A 20,119-nucleotide genomic window follows, 5' to 3' on the forward strand; every position below is an offset into this window, starting at 1 on the left:
GGAATCTCCTGCCAAGATCCAGGCCCCATTGTGCAAGGCCTAGTGCAGACTGCGAGAGAGCCTCTGTCCTGAAGAACATCCAATCTACACAGACAAAAGGAGGGAGAAAGGGTGGATTTGGGTCCCTAAATTGCCATTGGGATCTGATGCCCAGAGAATGACTTCTGTAAAGTAAGTCCAGCACGGAACTGGGAGCTGAACACAGATCCCCTTGATCCCAGTCCAGTGTCTCAATGCCATGGCCGTCTGGATTCCTAGTATAAAATACACACAGGAAAATAATATTTCCTTTTTTATATTGCATAAAGAATCTCAGGGTTTCTCATTTCTTTTGTGTCACTATTAAGGCCGGGGAGCTGGGAAATCTGGGTTGTATTCCTGGCCCTGCCACTCACGAGTTACTCCCTTCCTCAGCTTCCCGATCTGGAAAATGGGGGAAAGGGGTGGAAAAAAGACTATCCTTCCACTGTTGGTTGTGATGCTTAATTCCCTGACACCTGTAAGTGGCTTTGAATTCCTTGGATGGAAAAGGGTAGAAAATAAGTATGTTAATATCCCCCTTCAAAATATTCCTTGCTTCTGTCCCTCTGGAGCAATCTGGCTGTAATGGCAAATTCATGGGTTATTTCCTCTGGAGAGCCGCTGAACATACCTTACAAAGAGGGCGGTGGATTTGTGTTGACGGGCGAACATCAGTGCTGTTCTGCATAATTTAAGAACTGATTAGAATGTACCTCGGTCAATATGTACCTTGAAAACTTAATGTTCATCTAGGCACGAAGTCATTACTTGCTTGTTGCCCTATGAGCGATAAGTTCATTAATAAGATCTCTTGATTGGATAAGTGCACTGCTGAAAGCCCTCAAAGTCTGGTACAGTCTCTAGGTATCGAGGACAATGGGATGATCTTAGCACAGTGGGGACATCTCGTTATACATGGCAGCGTCATCGGAACTTCAGAAATAAGGACCTAGCTGAGACCAAGTGTGTGTGGTGTTTAGGGCCGGGTGCCTGTATCCTGTTCCCAGCCCTGGATGGGAGTGTGGTTTGGAGGTGGGCAGTCCGGACTCCTGGGGATCTATCCCTAGATGGGAGTAGGGCCTACTTAGAGTAGTGGGGCTGGGAGTTGAAGCATGTGGGTTCTAGGCCTCTGGCGGGATGGGGCTGGGATCTAGCTGTTAGAGAAAGGTGGCTGGGAGTTGGGACACCCGGTTTCTATTCACAAAGTAGGATGGGGTGGGGGGGCAATGGGAGTCAGGACTCCTGGGTTCTCTGCCTAGTTCTGGGCCAGAGTGAGGTCGTAGTTGTTCGAGCAGAGGAACAGGACTCCTGGGTTCTCATTGTGGCTCCTCCACTGTATCTGGGTGTAACACGTCTCCTTGCTGCCCTATCTGTGGATTTGGGTGCCCCTGCTTTAGGGGGGGAAGGTTAAGACTCAATTTTAGTTCATAAAAGTCCTTGGAGATCCTCCACTGAGGGTGGCTGGGTGTGCTCAGGCTTGACTGGTTTTCCCCAGCCTACTTCGCCTTGTCGGAACCACGTTCATGCTGTTAAAAATTGTGTGAGCTTGTCAGCCCACGTGATCAACTTCCTACTTGAGACCTTCCACCAGCCCTGCCCAGGCCGGACCACCTGTGGGAGTGAGCCAGGAATTTGCCCTGCGTGGATCACTTGATCTCCAGCGAATAACACATTTTGGTGGCCAAGCTTGTTGCTTTCACTAATGACGCCGGTCCCTGTGGGCCATCTCCCAAGGGACATTCTACCATCTCCCTCCCCGCCTCAAACAGCCCAATCCCATTTATTTTTATTCATTAGCAGCAGGCTGGATTTGAACTCGTGACCTCAGTCCTTTGAGCCCTCTGATCTCCTCCCTGCCCCACTGCTCAGAAGCTGCTGCTACTCTTTCCTTTTATTAGAGGTGCCAGCCAAGCCCCTCTGTAGTGCTAGGTGCTGTACAAATCCCTAATAAGAGAGTTTATCCAAATCAACATGACGAGGTGGGAAGGGAAATGGAAGTGCAAGAGCTAGGAATGGGACGGAGGTCCCCTTAGGCCATGTCTACATCTAAAATTTTGCAGCGCTGGTTGTTACAGCTGTATTAGTACAGCTGTATAGGGCCAGCGCTGCAGAGTGGCCACACTTACAGCAACCAGCGCTGCAAGTGGTGTTAGATGTGGCCACACTGCAGCGCTGTTGGGCGGCTTCAAGGGGGGTTCCGGGACCGAGAGAGCAAACCGGGAAAGGAAACCAGCTTCGCCGCGGTTTGCTCTCTCGGTCCCGGAGCCAGCCAGCAAACCGCAGGGAAGGAGACCTGCTTGCTCGGGGTTCCGGGACCGAGAGAGCAAACCGGGAACGCCGCGGTTTGCTCTCTCGGTCCCGGAGCCAGCCAGCAAACCGCGGGGAAGGAGACCTGCTTGCTCGGGGTTCCGGGACCGAGAGAGCAAACCGGGAACGCCGCGGTTTGCTCTCTCGGTCCCGGAGCCAGCCAGCAAACCGCGGGGAAGGAGACCTGCTTGCTCGGGGTTCCGGGACCGAGAGAGCAAACCGGGAACGCCGCGGTTTGCTCTCTCGGTCCCGGAGCCAGCCAGCAAACCGCGGGGAAGGAGACCTGCTTGCTCGGGGTTCCGGGACCGAGAGAGCAAACCGGGAACGCCGCGGTTTGCTCTCTCGGTCCCGGAGCCAGCCAGCAAACCGCGGGGAAGGAGACCTGCTTGCTCGGGGTTCCGGGACCGAGAGAGCAAACCGGGAACGCCGCGGTTTGCTCTCTCGGTCCCGGAGCCAGCCAGCAAACCGCGGGGAAGGAGACCTGCTTGCTCGGGGTTCCGGGACCGAGAGAGCAAACCGCGGCGAAGCTGGTTTCCTTTCCCGGTTTGCTCTCTCGGTCCCGGAACCCCGAGCAAGCAGGTCTCCTTCCCCGCGGTTTGCTGGCTGGCTCCGGGACCGAGAGAGCAAACCGGGAAAGGAAACCAGCTTGATTACCAGAGGCTTCCTCCTTCCACGGAGGTCAAGAAAAGCGCTGGTGAGTGTCTACATTGCATTACCAGCGCTGGATCACCAGCGCTGGATCCTCTACACCCGAGACAAAACGGGAGTACGGCCAGCGCTGCAAACAGGGAGTTGCAGCGCTGGTGATGCCCTGCAGATGTGGACACTCTCAAAGTTGCAGCGCTGTAACTCCCTCACCAGCGCTGCAACTTTCTGATGTAGACAAGCCCTTAGTATCAACCAACGCTCTAAGCCCTGGATCATGCTGCCTAACACAGCCTTTTCTTGTTGGGTCTTCTGAGGACAAGCCAGGGGGATAAAACTCTGCTGTTTCTTAACGCTTCTGCCCTTCTCCAGCAGCAGCCGTGCAAAACTTTTTCCACTCCAGGCTATATGCAAAGCAGTTTGCCCCGAGTGGCTCAGTTATGATAATTCACTAGTGCATATTTCCGGAGTCCTTGCATTGGTTTGTTTAGCGGATCAAAAAACCCCTCCCCGTGTGTTTTCTCACCTTGTGATCGAAACAAATCTTCCCCACCCCTGCCTTTTCAGAACAGCACCAAGAACCTGTTTGTGTTCTCCAAGACGATGTTCAACGGTTCCTCAATCTCTCTCCACGGTGAGTAGCTTCAGATGTGTTGAAATGTTAGGCTCCTTACGCTATATGGGGATGGGCTTTTCAGAGTCCAAACAGCGTTTGGGGTATGTTTGGCCGTTTTCAAAACATTTTCCCAATGTTTTGCACAAAGCTTCCTCTCAGTTGATACAGTTCCTTGAAAAACATTGGTATTTTCCAATGGGAAACTGTTTCAAAGAAGATCTTCCAACAAACTGATAAGTACGTGCCTCAGTCTTTGCATGATCGGCCCTTAATTCGGAGCCTAAATATGGAGTTTAAGGGGCCTAGTTTTAGGCACCCAGATCTGAAAGCTTTGATCATGGCTTTCCTGAGAGGGAAATGCTAAATCTGGAGAAATAGAGCTCGCCAATAAATTGAAAGGATTGTCTTTGTGGCTGAGGATGTGAGAGAGAGTCACAAACCTGAGCCATTCTTTTTAGGTGACAGATCTGAGGAACTGTCCCAGATTGAGGCATCATTAGAGGAGGTTTTGGAACAAACTGATAAATTAAATAGCCATAAGTCACCAAGTTCTGAAGGAATTCAAATGTGAAATTACAACACTACTAACTGTCATCTGTAACCCATTGTTTAAATCAGCTTCTGTACCAGATGACTGGAGGATAGCTCATATGACACCAATTTTTAAAAAGGGCTCCAGAGGTGATCCCGGCAATTACAGCCTGTAAGCCTGACTTCAGTACCAGGCAAACTGATTGAAACTATAATAAAGAACAATATTGTCAGACATAGATGAACGTAATTTGTTGAGGAAGAGTCGACATGGTTTTAGTAAAAGGAAATCATGCTTCACCAATCTACTAGAATTCTTTGAGGGGGTCAACAAGCATGTGGACCAAGAGGGATCCAGGGGATATAGTGTACTTAGATTTTCAGAAGGCCTTTGACAAGGTCCCTTACCAAAGGCTCTTACGCAGAGTAAGCTGCCACGGGCTAAGAGGGAAGGTTCTCTCATGGGTTGGTAACTGGTTAAAAGATAGGAAACAAAGGGTAGGAATAAATGGTCAGTTTTCAAAATGGAGAGAGGTTAATAGTGGTGTCCCCCAAGGGTCTGTTCTGGGACCAGTCCTTGTCAACAGATTCATAAATGATCTGGAAAAAGGGGTAAACAGTGAGGTGGCAAAATTACTAAAGTTAGTTAAGTCCTAGGCAGAGTGCAAAGAGCTACAAAAGGATCTCTCACAACTGGTTGACTGGGCAACCAAATGTCAGGTGAAATTCAGTGTTGATAAATGCAAAGTAATGGACTTTGGAAAACATCATCCCAACTATACACAGCTAATTTAGACCCCATCGTTTTATGTTACCACTCAAGAAGGAGACCTTGGAGTCATTGTGGAGAGTTCTCTGAAAACATTCACTCAATGTGCAGCGGCAGCCAAAAAAGCGAACAGAATGCTGGGAATAATCAAGAAAGGGCTAGATACTAGGACAGAAAATATTATGTTACCTCTATATAAATCTGGGGTACGCCCACATCTTGAATAATGCTTGCAGATGTGGGTGCCTTATCTCAAGAGAGAGAGATTGGAAAAAGTTCAGAAAAGGGCAACAAAAATGATTAAGGGTATAGAACGGCCGCTCTATGAGGAGAGATTAATAAGACTGGAACTTTTCAGCTTGGAAAAGAGACAGCTAAGGGGAGATATGATTGAGATCTATAAAATCATGACTGGTGTAGAGAAAGTAAATAAGGAAGTGTGGTTTACTGCTTCTCATAACACAAGAACTAGAGGTCACCAAATGAAATTAATAGGCAGCAGGTTTAAAACAAACAAAATGAAGTATTTCTTCACACAATACACAGTCAGCCTGTGGAATTCTTTGCCAGAAGATGTTGTGAAGGCCAAGACCATAACAGGGTTCAAAAAAGATCTAGATAAGTTCATGGAGAAAAGGTCCATCAACAGCTACTAGCCAGGATGGGCGAGGAAGGTGTCCCTAGCCTCTGCCAGAAGCTGGGAATGGGTGACAGGGGATGGATCACGTGATGATTCCCTGTTCTGATCATTCCCTCTGGGGCACCTGGCACGAGCCACTGTCACAGACAGGATACTGGACTAGATGGACCTTTGTTCTGACCCAGTGGGGCCGTTCTTATGTTCTCTGTAACCCACTGAACTGGGACATCTAAACATACCATGTTATTTTGAAAAGCCCTTTGGATCATATCAAAACACTACTTTTTTATTTGTCATTTAAGCAGTTACTGTGCTAGACACAGCCCTCCAGGGGGAGAGAGAGAGAGTTTACATTTCAGACAAACCCAGAGGTTTGTGATGGTCACACATTGACAGTTGCATAATATATATCTCATCTTGTTCTAAGGACCCAGTGAAAATGTTCCAAAGCATCACAAAATGTGTCCTTTTTTTTCTTTTTTTTTAAAAGCAATTTTGATTGCAGAAGAATATGAAACATAGGCCTTGAGTTAGCAGGATACCTAAGCTTTGAGCATGGAATCCATTCTGCTGAAGCTAATGAGACCCTCTTGCTGTGTTGCTGAGCTCAGGGGTTCAAAAAATGCAAGTTGAGTCCCCCAACATTACGAGAGTGCCTGGCAAAGCATGAGAGTTCAAAAAATAATGAATGAAAACACACCTCGCATTTTGATTTCTAGTATTAGACTCTCGGGGGGGAGGAGGTCGTCCCATTTTCCAGTTTGTCTTGATTCTCACCTATCACATGAATCCGGTAGCTGGGGCTTTAAGCCCCAGATATCAGCAGTGCCTGCTTATGTACTTTCAAGTTAGGCGTGTGCTCAGGTACTTTGCTGACATGGGACTGTGACAGCAACATGTTGGGGGTTGATGTTCTCGGGCAGCCGAATTTAGCTTGGTTTTACTTAGTGCCTGTATGTTGGAGAAGTGAGAGAAACCCAAAGGAAAACTGCCCAGACCTGAGTTGGCTGTTCAAACTGAGCAAGGTCCCTGAGCCTGCAGATTCCCGAAGATTCAGCCTCTGCTGATGGGACCCAAGCAAATCATTCTCTCTCCAAAAATGCCACCGTGTGGCTAGAGCTCTGGACTGAGACTTGGAAGAGCTGGTTTCTGTTCCTGGCTCAGCTGCTGGCCTGCTGGGTGAACAGGTCAAGTCCCGCCCCTACCTCAGTTTTACCATCTGTAAAATGTGGGTAATGATACTGCCTTGTCCATCTAATCCTGTCTAGTCTCCCTCTCCCACCCCCATCAGACCACTACAGGCTCTGGCAGTGGGAGAAGGGGTCTGCGTTCTGTCTCCATACTTCTGCCAGAGATGATATCGTCCCAGCTTTTCTTGCTGAGGATGCAAACGACCTGCCTTGCCCCTTGCCAGTCGTGACTCCGGCTCTGTTGCTGGGGTCTCAGGTGCCTGTTGGCTAGGCGCTGATGGTGCTTCTGCTTTGCAGTGGTGCCGAAGGAGTGCTCCCCGGGGGTGACCCTGAACGTGACCTGGTACCTGCGGAGCTCTCATTGTCACAACGAAGTCTACATGAACGTAAGCACCTCCGTGTCCTTGCAGCCTGGGCTCTGATTTGGGGGAAGGGCTGGGAGGTGTGGAGAGAAGAGAAGGCCTGGGAAAGGCAGAGGAAGTGGGACAACTGGATGGAGGAGGTATTCAGAGCAGGCTGGTTGGGGTTAGAGCTTGGAGCATAGAGGCCTTTGACACACACACTCTCAGAGGGAGCACGGTCCAGTGGTTAGAGCAGGGGGCTAGGAGCCAGGACTCCTTGGTTCTATTCCTGACTTTGGGAGTCCGGTGTGTTAGTGCGTGAGACTGGGGGCATGAGGTGGGGTCAGGATTCCTGGCTTCTGTTTCCAGCTGTACCAGTGACTCCCTATAAGCCCAGGCAAATTCTTTTCCTGCTCCGTGCCTCAGTTTCTCCCTCTGTGAAACGAGGATGATGCTGACCTTGCAGGGGATGGTGGGAGCTGGGGTTGTGAGGTGTTATTTAATTGTGTGTAAATCTCTTTGGGACCGTTATGAGACTAAGGGGGGGTATGATTGAGGTCTATAAAATCATGACTGGTGTGGAGAAGGTAAACAAGGAAGTGTTATTTCCTCCTTCTCGTGACACAAGAACTAGGGGTCAGTCAATGAAATGAATAGGCAGCAGGTTTAAATAAATAGGAAGTATTTCTTCATACAATGCACAGTCAACCTGTGGAACTCCTCGCCAGAGGATGTTGTGAAGGCCAAGACTATAACAGAGTTCAAAAAAGAACTAGATAAGTTCCTGGAGGATAGATCCATCAATGGCTATTAGACTGGGGTGGTATCCCCAGCCTCTGTTTGCCAGAAGCTGGGACTGGGCGACGGGGGATGGATCATTTGATGATTTCCTGTTCTGGTCATTCCCTCTGGGGCACCTGGCACTGGCCACTGTCGGAAGACAGATTACTGGGCTAGATAGACCCTTGGTCCGACCCAGTATGGCTGTTTTTATATTAATCTGGTTTAACTAATCTGGGTTAATTCACAGTAATTTTCCCTAGTGTCCACATGTAGACTAAGCTTTGGGGGTACCTGAAGGTAAAGGGTTGATCTCTTTCCTCCACCTCATCTGCTGGGAGTGTGACCCCTCCCTGCTGGGCTCTCATTGATCCACAACATCATGGCTGTCCCTGGGGTGGGGATGGAGGAGTCAGGGAGGAGTCTGCCCCCCATCTAGGGTGTTGGCCGGAGCCTTCCAAGCAGGTGATGGGCTATTGGGAGCAACCATGTGATTGGTGTTCCCTGGGCAGGGAGATCTTTGGGCCTCGGTCCTAGTCTCTTCCCACCCCTGCAGGAGAAGAGAGCAGAGACTTACCTGACAAATTACAAGACCGAGCTGGAGCCGAAGAGCTCTGGCCAGTACATTCTACACTCGTATAAACCCTTCAACTGTAGCCACGCGGTCCCCCTGGAGGTGAGTTCCCTCTGGGGCCGAGGGCTGGAAACCCCAGAAAGAGAGTGGAGCTCAGAACAGAGCTCTTGGGAACAGGGGTGGGTCTGATGACTGGGGGAGGGAGGGGCAGGCGGGGGGTCTTGGCATCTTTGCGGGTGTCCTGGTGGGGGGATGTGAGGGTGGGCTGATTGGGGGTGGGTGGTTTCTAATTCTGCTGCTTGAAACAGGAAGGAGCTGTGGTAGCTGGAGGCTCTTGGGCCATTGGAAGGGGGCTGGGGTCCCCGTTGTCTGTGGGGTTCCCTGGGGCGCTGCCCTGCTTTGCGCCAGCTGCTGTAGGTGACTCTTTTCTCCCGCCTCTCATAGCTGAATGTAGAGAGTTTTGAGCTGCCTACCCGGCTGGATCGCCTCACGGACTTGCAGGTGGGTAACCCCAAGTGTCGGGCTCCCCCCTTTTCTCCCACAGCCCTGGCTTCAGGCCAGTCATCGAGGCCAGCTGGCTGAGAGAGGGGTGCTCCTGCTGAGTCCCCCTGGGGCTTGAGTGGGGGGGAGAGCACAGGCGCTCTCTGGGCTTTCTGCGTGGTGTTGCCTGGCCCTCTGATGTGGGGTACGTAGGGGATGTCCCCTCCTTCCCTGGCCCTGGGGTAAGAGCTCTGATCACACCCCCTGCCCCCCTTTCCTGGCTCAACCCTTTGCTCTGATCTAGGTGCTTGCTGAGCTCCCCTGGCTCTGGGGTTGAGTAGTAGGTTATGCCCTGAGTGTGACTGTGCATCTGCAATTGGTTGTGTCCTGCAGCTGTGCTGCTGGGCTCCTGACAGGTCTTACAAGCTAAACAGGATCAGCCCTGCTTGAGGCTTGAATGGGAAACCCAGGGTGCTTTGGGAACCGGGGTTTGATTCCCTGTTGGGTGGTGACTCCAGAGCAGCGCTAGGGAGCAGGATGGGTGACTTGGTAAAAGGCACTTTCCCCACAGTCAGTGCTGGTGATAAGGGGTGCAGTGCTGTTGGTGGGGGGCTCGATAGAGAGCCCTCTCCCCTCTGAATCTGTGCTGACCCCAGCACAGCACTGTGTCCCTAGAGGGACAGTCTTTCAGGTGAGGGGAGGGATAGCTCAGTGGTTTGAGCACTGGCCTGCTAAACCCAGCGTTGTGAGTTCAATCCTTGAGAGGGCAACTTAGGGATCTGGGGCAAAAATCTGTCTGGGGATTGGTCCTGCTTTGAGCAGGGGGTTGGATTAGATACCTCCTGAGGTCCCTTCCAACACTGATATTCTGTGATAAGAGGTCTTGACTGATTGTAGATCCAATAGCATTTTCCCCAAGCGTCAATGTGCTAGCCCTGGTACCCCAGCTGAATTCTACCCCTGGCAGTTCCTTCTGCATCCCTGTCCTTCCCCCTTGCAATTTCAACTAGGCAGCGATTCTTCCTCACTCGCCATCCTAAATTCACGAGCTGATATTTATTTCTCATTTGCAACAGAATAATATTTTGTGACTCTTATTACAAGCGGGATGTGATGCAGAGAGAGAAATTTCTTTGTCAGCTACCTATAACTGAATAATAACTGCACCATCCATTCTGTCCGTATTTTTTAGTGGCAAGAAGCTTCTTTAAAACAAGTCCTGTACAGTGGCTAGAAGGATGATTCTGATTTTACTCTCTTAACGGTGTCCAGCCAAGTAAAAAAGTCAGCTGGGATTTGAACCTAGAACCAATCAGAAAATGTCCATCAAAAGAGTGTTCTGTTGGAAAATGCCATTTTGATTAAATTGTAATTTTTGGCAAAACCTTACAGATTTTGATGTTTCCTCTCAGGAGGAAAAAATTGGGATATTGATATTTTTCTAAAATTTTCTGTTTCAGAATGAAAGATCAAAACTTTTAGGTTTAGAAACGTCCTTTATTTTATGTATAAAAGGGTTTTTATCGAAATGTTTTGAGTTTATTGAAACAAAACAGTTTTGATTGAGCCAAAACATTTTATTTCCAGAATTTTGTTTGGCAAAAAATTAGAAAATTTGGCTTTTCGCCCCGATTTGGGATGAATTATTTTCTGAGGTGTTTATTTTTCACAGGACGGGCCATCTGTTTTCCAATCAGCACACTTCATGCCTTTTCTTGCTTCTTTGTGAGGGATAAAAGGGCTTGGAGTGTGTCTTCAATTTAAATAATAATAGTGTGTGTCTACCCTAAAAATAGCCGTTATGCCTTAACTACGCTGTATGTCTCCTTGGAAGTCCCGGAGAGCTGGACTGGGAGCTCTCCTGGCAGTGAATGGTATATTTCACAAAGACTTGTTTTCCCCATTGTTTGATCTGTTTGAGTTTAAATGTGAAACCACACTTGAAACAGTCCGAATAAACCTGCTTTCTTTCTCAGCTGAGTGTCCTAACCCTGCTGATCTCCAGTTGTCCTTAGTCTCCCAAGAGAAAAAATTGAGTTAGAGAAGACCTGGATTGCTAATATAGAAGAAATGTCTGCAGCAGAATAAAAGCACTTTCGGTGGCCTTTAGCCATCAGAAAGATGCCCTGAAAAGAGCATAACCGTCCCCCCACCACCACCACCATGTTTTCACCCATAGAATCTTCTAAAAGACATACATTCTTGCCTCTCAATTTCTGCACTCTGCAGCAGGAGACCGGGGTCCAGCGGCGCGGGACCGCAGATGCGCAGCCCAAGGATGCCACCAAGGATGCCGCAGGGAAGCCGAAGTCGTCTGCTGTTAAATTGGCTGGTCCGCCTGACAAAAATCCAGAAGCGGCAGGGAAGCCGAGCGAGACCCAGGGAGAGAAACGGGGCCCAGGAGAGGCAGACGGAACCAAGAAATTAAAAGCAGGGAGGCAGGGCAAATCAGAGGTGGGTGACCGTGACAGCTGGCAGATCCCATGGAGTGCTTGTCGTCATGGGTTGAGTGGCTTTCAAGGAGCTGCTTATGTCTGTAGGACTGGATGGATCCAGGCTCAGGTAGCCCTCGGGTAGATCTTCTATCCCCGCTGTGCAGCCTGGCAAATAATGCCCTGGCTAGGCTTCCTCAGTACACTCTGCTGCCCCCTACTGGGTAGAATCAGCACTGCTCAAGTATGTCGTTGACTGATCCAAAGTTGTATTTACCATCCCAGGTTTGTCCACCCACCCCTCGGGTTTTGCCTCCAACACAGAAATCAACAAGAGGGTAGTCTGCAGTTTAGATTTTCTCCCCAGGTTGCAACTAGGGCTCCTCCCTCCTCACTGCTCAGCCCACACCCTAGGTCCTTTTCCCTCCCCCTTGCTGTTGCTGGGTGAGTTAACGAGTGCCCCATCCTAGGGAGTGAGAACCCCTGATGGTGTCTGCTGCTCTGCCAGCGTGGGGGTCGGGGGAGGGTGGAAGGTTTGCCCCGTGGGTGCAGAGTGCCTCCTGTGGGTTACTTGAGCTTGTCTGTTTGCAGCTGTATGCCGTAGCCGAGACCTGGGAGGATGGGCCCTACGTGTTCATCCTGAAAATTGAGGGGCAGAGCAAGGACCCAAAAGCTGCCTCGAACTGGGAGCTCACAAGTAAGCGCAGCCCGAGCCAGGTGGCTGCAGCCTCCCCCCTCCGGTCCCACAGCCCGGGTTCGAATCACTGGGGAAGCAGGGGTCTTAGTGCCCCTTGAACAGGACAGCTGTGTGGGGGAAGGGATGATTCTCCCTGAGGGAGATGTGAGAGAGGGGGAGCTGTCCCGGGGAACAGGCTAGGGAGCTGCCACAAGGGAAGTGGGTGGGTGTGGGTGTGTGTGTGTGTGGGGGGAGATATTGTGGGGGAGGGGGGACTTTCCTCAGGGGAGTGGTGGGGCAGGGTGGCTGTCCCAGGCGAACAGGATGTGGGCTGGAGACAGGTAGCTGCTGCAGGGCACGTAGGTGTGTGTGTGGGTAGGAGGGATGAGTGTCGGGGAGTGAGGGTAGGGATAGAGAGGCCAGGGGAAGGGGGCATGGAGGAAGGGCGGGGGGGGGTGGATGTCCTGGGGTGGTGAGGGGGTGTGTGGGTGGGTGGGTGTGGGGGGTGACCTGTCCCAGCTGGAGAGGGTGTAGCAGGTGGGGTGGCTGTCCCAGTGAAGTGAGTGGGTGGCAGCTGTCCCATGGGGTTGGGAGGGGGGCTGTTGCTAGGGGAGGAGTTGGGGGGCAGGGTGGGATTGCAGGGTTTGGTGGGAGGTTGTCCCAGGGAGAGCAGGGTGGGGTGGGGTAGCAGCTCTCCCAGGGGATGGAGGGGGCTGTCCCAGGGAGAACGGGGGTGGGGGAGCTGAGCAGGGAGAGGGGTTGGGGAGAACGGGACGGATCCCTGCAGGAGGAAGGGGGCAGAGAACGGGGGAGCAGCTGGTGGAGGGAGCGGGGCGGCGAACGCGGTTGGAGAACAGCTGTTGCGGCGGGTGGGCCCCTGGCCTCTGCCTGCTTCTCGGTGCCCAGCTCCATTGTCTCCCTCCCCAGTTGACGTCCGGATGAAGCACCCTCACTACCAGTACATCTCCGCCTCCGAGTGGCCCCTCATGGCGGTGAGTGAGCAGGAAACGGCTCCTGGCCTGGGATCAAGGCTCAGGGGAGGGACCCGACCCCAAGGCTGGCATGGTTTGGGGAGCACGGCCTGGGCGTCTCCATGGTGGTCCTAACACCCCCTCCCCATGAATGCCGGGGGTTTGAAGTGGTGATCAGCAGCTGCTTTGGCTGGGCTCCCGGCAGGAGCTTTCCTGGGGCTGCTGCCAGGTCTCGCTGCTGGCTGTTTTGTGGCCTCCTGGCGAGCGTGTTTGCCAGCCCCTCTCCCCCGTGGTGCTGTGCATTGTGGGTAACCACCCAGCTCTGCCTGACGCCACTGCAGTCCACTGAGCCCGTTCTCCCTTAGCACCATAAGCTGGGGTGCTGGCTGGTCTTGCAAGCTAAGCAGGGTTTGGTCAGGTTGGTACCAGGAAGGGAGACCGCTGGGGCATATCCCACTGTTGCAGGAAAGGGGCTAGTTCTGAGCCCAGCATGGTGTTGGGTGGTGCTGCAGAGTGGGGTGGGGTGCTCAGAATGGGGTGCTCTCCTGTCAGTGCTGCATCATGGCACTGGAGGGGGTTTTGTGCTGCAAAATGGGGGACTCAGTAGGGGGCGCTCTCAGGACTGACCCCCATGCCCCGTTATGGCACTAGGGGGCGCTAACCTGCAGGGGCTGGGAGGCCCAGTAGGGCATGCTTTCCTTTTGCAGTCCTCACTTCCCCTGCTGCCCCAGCGTGATGCTAGGGGGTGCAGTGCTGTAAGTGGCCGTTCCAATAGGGGACGCTCTCCCCTCACAGCCATTGTAGGCCCCAGGGCAGAACTAGGGGGCACCAGCCCCTCAGATCAGGGCTGATCTCAAGGCCGCAGGGCACCGTTTGGCGGGGGGGTGGTAGCCAGGAGCCCCCCAGACTCCCTCCAGCCCAGGGCCGGAACTCTGCGATCAGGCCCGTCAGCTGTGCTGCTCTCCCGCCCCGCAGTTCTACATGGCCATGTGCATCGTATACGTGTTCTACGGGGTGCTGTGGCTGGGGCTGCTGGCCTGCTACTGGCGGGACATCCTGCGCATCCAGTTCTGGATCGGGGGGGTCATCCTGCTGGGCATGCTGGAGAAGGCCGTCTTCTACGCCGAGTTCCAGAGCATCCAGAGCCAGGGGGTGTCTGGTAAGTGCGTGGGCCCCTGGCGCAGCTCCCGCCCGGCAGGGTTCACCTTAGCTGGGTCTTGGGTGAAAGACCTGGGGGTGACTCAGTAGGGGGCGCCCTTCTCTCGGCACTGACCCCAACGAGGCGTATGGGGGCGCTGTGCTGCAGGGGTTAGGGTGGGAGCTCCGTAGAGGGCACTTTCCCCTTGCAGTCAGTTGTAACTAGGGTGACCAGATGTCCTGATTTTATAAAGACAGTCCTGATATTTGGGGCTTTTTCTTATATAGGTTCCTATTACCCCCCCATCCCCTGTCCCGATTTTTCACACTTGCTGTCTGGTCAGCCTAGTTGTAACAATGCTTTTAGGGGAGTAAAGTGAGGGGACGGGGTGTCAATAGAGGGTGCTCTCCCCTCTCAGCATCAACCCCAAACCTTTTTGCTGCTCTCAGGCCCAGCGGGGCCCCTCCCAGGTTGCATAGAGACCGACAGGAGAACACTGCCGCTGCATAATCATTACCCTGTGCTTGATGTGGGGCTGCTTTGTTCTGCTGGGCATCAAATGCTGGGAAAATCTGCTCCCCTTTCGCTGAGGGTGCTCCCCCTTTGCCACTCCCCTCCTTCCCCTCCTTGTCTCCTCTCTGCGTTTCCTTGCGGCTCCCAGTTCACACCTCCGAAGTGTCGTCATCTGGCCTTAGCGCTGCTCCTATAGCGAGCGAGTCGCGGTCGCTTTTCCCCTCCGACGCTGTCACCAGATGCCCCGGGATCAGTTGCACTCGGTTCCCATTTGGAAGTTTCCTTGAGGGTTGTGCCGGCCACATACATTCAGCCTGTGCGCTGGATCCAGGCCGGACCCCAACCCTACCCCCTGTTCCTCGCACAGGACGAGCTCAGATTGTCTCAGGTCCATTTCCATCTCTGCGTCTTCTGTCCGGCTCCCACTAGGGGGTGGCATGGGACCGATGTAACGGGCCTGAAATGGCTCCTGGCTCTGGTTTCTGATCCTGTTTATGGGTGATTCCCTTTCTTCCCAGTTCTCAGCAGCTAAGTTGGCAGGCAGGCAGGAGGGGTTGGCAGGTGGCTGTGCCTGGCAGGGCTGGCCAAGGGGCATCTGTGCATGGCAGGGAGAGGTGGGGTGACGGTTTGTGCCTTAATCTTCCCATTCCCCACCCCGTGGTGACATTGCTCTCCTGTTCCAGTCCAAGGGGCCGTGATCTTCGCTGAAGTGCTGTGCGCCGTGAAGCGTATGCTGGCCCGTGTGCTGGTCATTATCGCCAGCCTGGGTTACGGCATTGTCAAGTGAGTACCTAGGGCTGGGGCGGGGGGCCCAGGGAGAGTGCATGAGACAATACCAGTGGAAAAGTCTTAAGAGTGATGTGTGGCAGATTAGCCCATGAACCCTGGTGGATGATCCCTGCGTAATGCTGCTTCTAGGTACAAGCAGTTAAATTCCTTCCTGACCCCTGCCAATGACCAGTTTACGCCCTGAAGCCTGAGAGCTCACCTTCCCCTTCCTGCAGAAAGGGTAGCGTGTGTAACGTATGGGTTGTGGGGAGCAGCTCCGTGCCTTGCCATTGGGGGCTACGGTCAGCACAGACTCCGACTGGGGGGCGGGGGCCCTGGTTGGAGGTGGGTCAGCCCATGTGTGTGGAGGATGGGATGACCGTTCCAGGTGTTTTGGGGTGGAGGGGGGGTTTGTGTGAAACTGGCGGAGGGGGGGAGGGGGAAGCTGGAGGAGGGCAGCTCATCTCATGGAAGAGGCCCCTCCTTTCTCCCCTGGTCTGCCTGCCCCGTGGGTAACCCTGACCCTGCTGTCTGTGCTTCTCTGCAGGCCGCGGCTGGGTGCCCTGCTGAACCGGGTAGTGGGCGTGGGGCTGATGTACCTGCTCTTCTCCATCATTGAGGGCGTCCTGCGGGTGAAATCGGTAAGTGGGGACCGTGCAGGAGCACCACCAGCCATGGGCAGCCTGGAGTCACGGCCCCAGTGACAGCGATGGGGGTGCTTCATTGGAGCCACCGGCTGCCCCGCGGCGGGTGGGAGATGGGGCCTCTGAACGGGGCTGTGGTGGCAGTTGTTTCTGGGGGCGGCGGGAGCAGGAGGGATGCAGCAGAGGGGCAGGGAGCATCCTCGGGGCACTGCCCTGCTGGGGACAGCTGTCTGTTAGGCAGGGCTCTCTCTCCTGGCAGCCCCATGTGCAGGAGAGGAACCTTCTTGGGGTCCAGCTCCCAGAGGGATTCGCCCCCGGCCCTGGGGGTGTCGAGCGGGGAGACGTGTGGGTAGGGGCTGGCTGGTGGAACTGCAGCCGGGGAGGGGAGGGGCACCGTTGTACCCCGCAGGGAGGGGTGGATGCTGGGGGCGGGGATAAACTGGGGAGAGGGTGGGACTTAGTTGGGGGGGTGGCCTGGGCCTGTGCGGATGGGTTGGGCTGGCCCTGCTCCATGATCCCTCAGCGTCTGGCTCATCCTCCCCCCGCCCAGGACCAGGGTAGCCCGGCCACACTGGTGTGCAACATCTTGCTGGCCTTTGTCGATTCCTGCATCGTCTTGTGGATATCCTTTACCCTACCCCCCTGGGGCCGCCTTCCTGCTGCCCTGGCCCCCACGCCACGGGGGGGTAGGGAGGCAGCCAGGGGACAGTCCCGACACTCGTGGTCCCGGGCACCGGGTGCCTGGAGTAGGCCTGGCCTTGCCAGGGACAGCCTGTGGGGGTCACCCTGGGGCTCCCTGTGAGAAGCAAGGTGGGGCCAGGTGGGGATTGCCCCACAGTGGTGGGGCTTGCCTTGGGGGCGGGGCCTAGCAGGGGAAGGTTTGCCCTGGGGCTCCCTGTGGGAGGGAAGAGAGGGGCTAGCTGGGGGGGATTGTCCTAAGGGGTGGGGCTAGTGTTCTGATTGGCCTTTGTAGGTGGGGGACTCCTGTCCTCTAACTGGCTGTTCCATAGGGGGGTGGTTGGCTGGGTGGGGACATCCCTCCTTGATCCCAAACTAACTGCGCCCTGCTGACCCCATCACAGAGAAGCCTCCCCCCTGCTGTACGAACGCGGGTTGGACTGCAGCCATCTGTGCTGTCCCCCTGCACCCCCTCCTTGGCCTCCTCCCATCTCCCCGCTCACCTCTCTGCTTCTCTTCTTCCCCTCTTCAGGCTCAGGATGACCTGGTGCTGCTGGCTGCCATCCCTTTGGCTATGCTTGACTCTGCCCTCTGCTGGTGGATATCCTGGGCCGCCGTGGGTCTGCCCGAGCTCGGCCACATGGCTCCCTTCCCCTCCCCTCGCGCTCGCTAGCCTGCTAAGATCCTCCTCCGTCCAGGTCCCCGGCACCACCGGGGTCCGCGTCCGACTTCCCCGTCCAGTGGGAGGTTGAGGACTGATTGGGCAGTGGGGGCTGGGTGAAGATCCTCCTCCGTCCAGGTCCCCGGCACCACCGGGGTCCGCGTCCGACTTCCCCGTCCAGTGGGAGGTTGAGGACTGATTGGGCAGTGGGGGCTGGGTGTCAGGCCTCCTGAGTTCTGTTCCCCATTCGGGGAGGGGAGGGGAGTGGGGTCTAGTGGCTAGAGCAGTGGGGTGGTGGCTGGGTGTCAGGACTCCTGGGTTCTATTCCCAGCTCTGGGAGGAGTGTGAGGTCCAGTGGTTAGAGCAAGGGGACATGGGGTCAGGACTCCTGGGTTGTATCCCCGTCTCTGGGTGGGACTGGCTATGGTGGTTGGAGCAGGAGGGGGCTACAAGGCAGGACTCCTGGGTTCTATCCCCAGCTGTGCAGTGCGGGGGAGGTGGTCAGAACTCCTGGGTCGTATTCCTAGGGTTTGCTGTGTAGTATTGGGGGTGGCCTGTCTGTGCCTCAGTTTCCCTGTCTCTAAAATGGAGGTCATGACCCTTACCCCCCTTGGCCTCTTGGGGATGGAAGGGGCTGCAGGAGGCAGAGGATGCTTATTAACCATTTCCTGGCCCTTGGGGAGTGGGATGGGGTGGGGTGGACGTGTTGTATGCTACCAAGTGCTTGAGACAGGTAATTCTCTCCTGACCCCCTCCCAGCCCCATCTGAGGTGTCCCAGAATGCTTTGCAGTAGTCCCCATTGGTTTATGGGGCATGCTTTGGGGACGAGCCCAGGTCAGACACCATAGAATGGGCAGGGGAGGGTCGTGTGGGCTGTAGCGAGTTCAAAGAGGTGCAGCCGCCCTCCCCCTCGTGCTCCTGGCGTGCCCTGGTTTTTCCCTTAACGGGCTGCACATCCTCATCAGCCTGGTACAGACCATGAAGCTCTTGAAGCTACGGCGCAACACGGTGAAGCTGTCCCTGTACCGCCACTTCACCAACACCCTCATCTTCGCCGTGATCGGTGAGCCGGGGGCACCGGGGGGAGTGCACCGAGAGCTGGGCCCTCTCTCCCGGCGCGCAGGACCCCGCGGGGCAGGGCTCTGAGGCCACCAGGATCCCTTCCCGGGTCAGTCTGTGCCCGGGCAGGGATGATTGGCCCTTGTGCCCTCCCCAGGGAGTGGGGGCTGGGACTCGCCGAATCCAAGGGTTCAGATAGCTGATGCCAGTGCCCATTGAAGGGGCTGTGGCTGACCCCTGGTGCCCACGGGGAGTTGGGGATGCCCCAGGAGGGGCTTCTGCCCCCCATGCTGGTGGGGACTGTGGGAGGTGCACCTGGAAGGCTCTGCCCCCCCATCCTGTGGGGAGTGAATGCCCCCACCCCCCGGTAGTGATACTGAAGCTGAACGAGGGGTCGGGGGACCTGCCTGGCAGCCGTTGCCCTGGTAACAGCCTGTCTCCTCCCCAGCATCCGTCATCTTCATCATCTGGACCACCAAGACCTTCCGGCTCACCAAGTGCCAGTCGGTGAGTAGCCAGGCGCTGCCGGCAGGCTCTGATCCAGGGCAGCCCTGGCATGGCTTGTGGGTGCCACGGGCAGTCGGGCCGGCACAGTAACCCAGTGAACAAGAGCCGGGCCCGGGGGAGGCCGGGTCCCTTGGGGAGGAACTGGGCCTAGGCTGGCTGTGGAGGCCGCACGGAGCTGCAGATCCGCGCTGCAGCGTCTAACCAGCTAGCCCTGGTGGCTGGCTAGCTGTGACCTCCTCTACAGGCGCTACTGTTGGGATGCTGAGTCCCACGTGGGGCTGGGAATCAGGACTCCTGGGTTCTATTCCCTGCTCTGCCACTGATTCACTGGGCAAGCCTCCCGTTGCTTCATAACTCTCCTGCCTCCAACGGGAGGCTGTGTAGCTGAACGTCAGGGGCGCGGTAGGATGACCTGGGAAGGAGGGGGCTTCCATGTCTGTCCTGCCTCCCCCGGCTCACTCCCTTGCCCCTTCCCAGGACTGGCGAGAACTGTGGATCGACGACGCCTTCTGGAGGTTCCTCTTCTCCATCATCCTGCTGGTGATCATGTTCCTGTGGAGGCCCTCGGCCAACAACCAAAGGTGCCTGGACCTCCCCCTCACTTTTCTTCCCCCTCCCAGGCTGTGCTCTGCCAGGCACTCGGGACTGGGAATGGAAAGATCCCACCCAGGTGTCACCTGTAAGGTCAGTGCAGATCACTCAGGCGGAGGGGGCAGTGAAAGCATCTAGACTGGGGCTTGGCTGAGATCTGCGCTCGGCTCCTTTTCCAGGGATGAGCCTCCTTGTCGGATCCAGCCTCAGTTAGGAAGGATGGTACCCAGCAGCAGGGAAGGAGCTGTTTGGGGGGTGCTTGTTGCCAGGGAAGGGCAGCTGGGGTGGGAGGGGTCAGTTGTTGGAGGGAAGGATGTTTCAAGACAGGAGCTGGGATGGGGGAGTGGGGAGAAGGATCCTGTTTCCCATTCAGCCACTGCTGACCCCAGTACCCCAGCGTGGCACTAAGGGGGGCATTATTCGGTTCCCCTCAAGCACACATACTGTCCCGTAGGACCATTGTAAGCATCCGATCTAACCTCCTGCATAACCCACCCAGCCGTTCCTGCAGCCAGTCGAGATCTGGTGGCTAAGATGGAGCCACATCTCCACCCAGTCTCTGGCTGCATCCCCTGCCCTGCTCCAT

General features: G+C 55.0%; 1 protein-coding gene across 1 annotated transcript in view; it reads left to right on the plus strand.

Annotated features, from left to right (window-relative positions):
• Positions 1 to 20,119, plus strand: part of LOC115641393 (transmembrane protein 87A-like) — a 28,847-nt gene that overhangs the window by 1,703 nt on the left and 7,025 nt on the right. Inside the window, exons 2-15 of the mRNA XM_030544517.1 lie at positions 3,541 to 3,607; positions 7,017 to 7,105; positions 8,397 to 8,516; positions 8,859 to 8,915; positions 11,124 to 11,348; positions 11,918 to 12,023; positions 12,930 to 12,994; positions 13,949 to 14,132; positions 15,308 to 15,407; positions 15,940 to 16,033; positions 17,247 to 17,315; positions 18,331 to 18,439; positions 18,884 to 18,942; positions 19,420 to 19,523. Coding sequence (XP_030400377.1) covers positions 3,577 to 3,607; positions 7,017 to 7,105; positions 8,397 to 8,516; positions 8,859 to 8,915; positions 11,124 to 11,348; positions 11,918 to 12,023; positions 12,930 to 12,994; positions 13,949 to 14,132; positions 15,308 to 15,407; positions 15,940 to 16,033; positions 17,247 to 17,315; positions 18,331 to 18,439; positions 18,884 to 18,942; positions 19,420 to 19,523 — 1,412 coding nt within the window. The 5' untranslated portion in view covers positions 3,541 to 3,576. The remainder of the gene's footprint in view (positions 1 to 3,540; positions 3,608 to 7,016; positions 7,106 to 8,396; positions 8,517 to 8,858; positions 8,916 to 11,123; positions 11,349 to 11,917; positions 12,024 to 12,929; positions 12,995 to 13,948; positions 14,133 to 15,307; positions 15,408 to 15,939; positions 16,034 to 17,246; positions 17,316 to 18,330; positions 18,440 to 18,883; positions 18,943 to 19,419; positions 19,524 to 20,119) is intronic.

Source organism: Gopherus evgoodei, unplaced genomic scaffold, assembly GCF_007399415.2.
Source record: "Gopherus evgoodei ecotype Sinaloan lineage unplaced genomic scaffold, rGopEvg1_v1.p scaffold_34_arrow_ctg1, whole genome shotgun sequence".
Classification (NCBI taxonomy): Eukaryota; Metazoa; Chordata; order Testudines; family Testudinidae; genus Gopherus; species Gopherus evgoodei.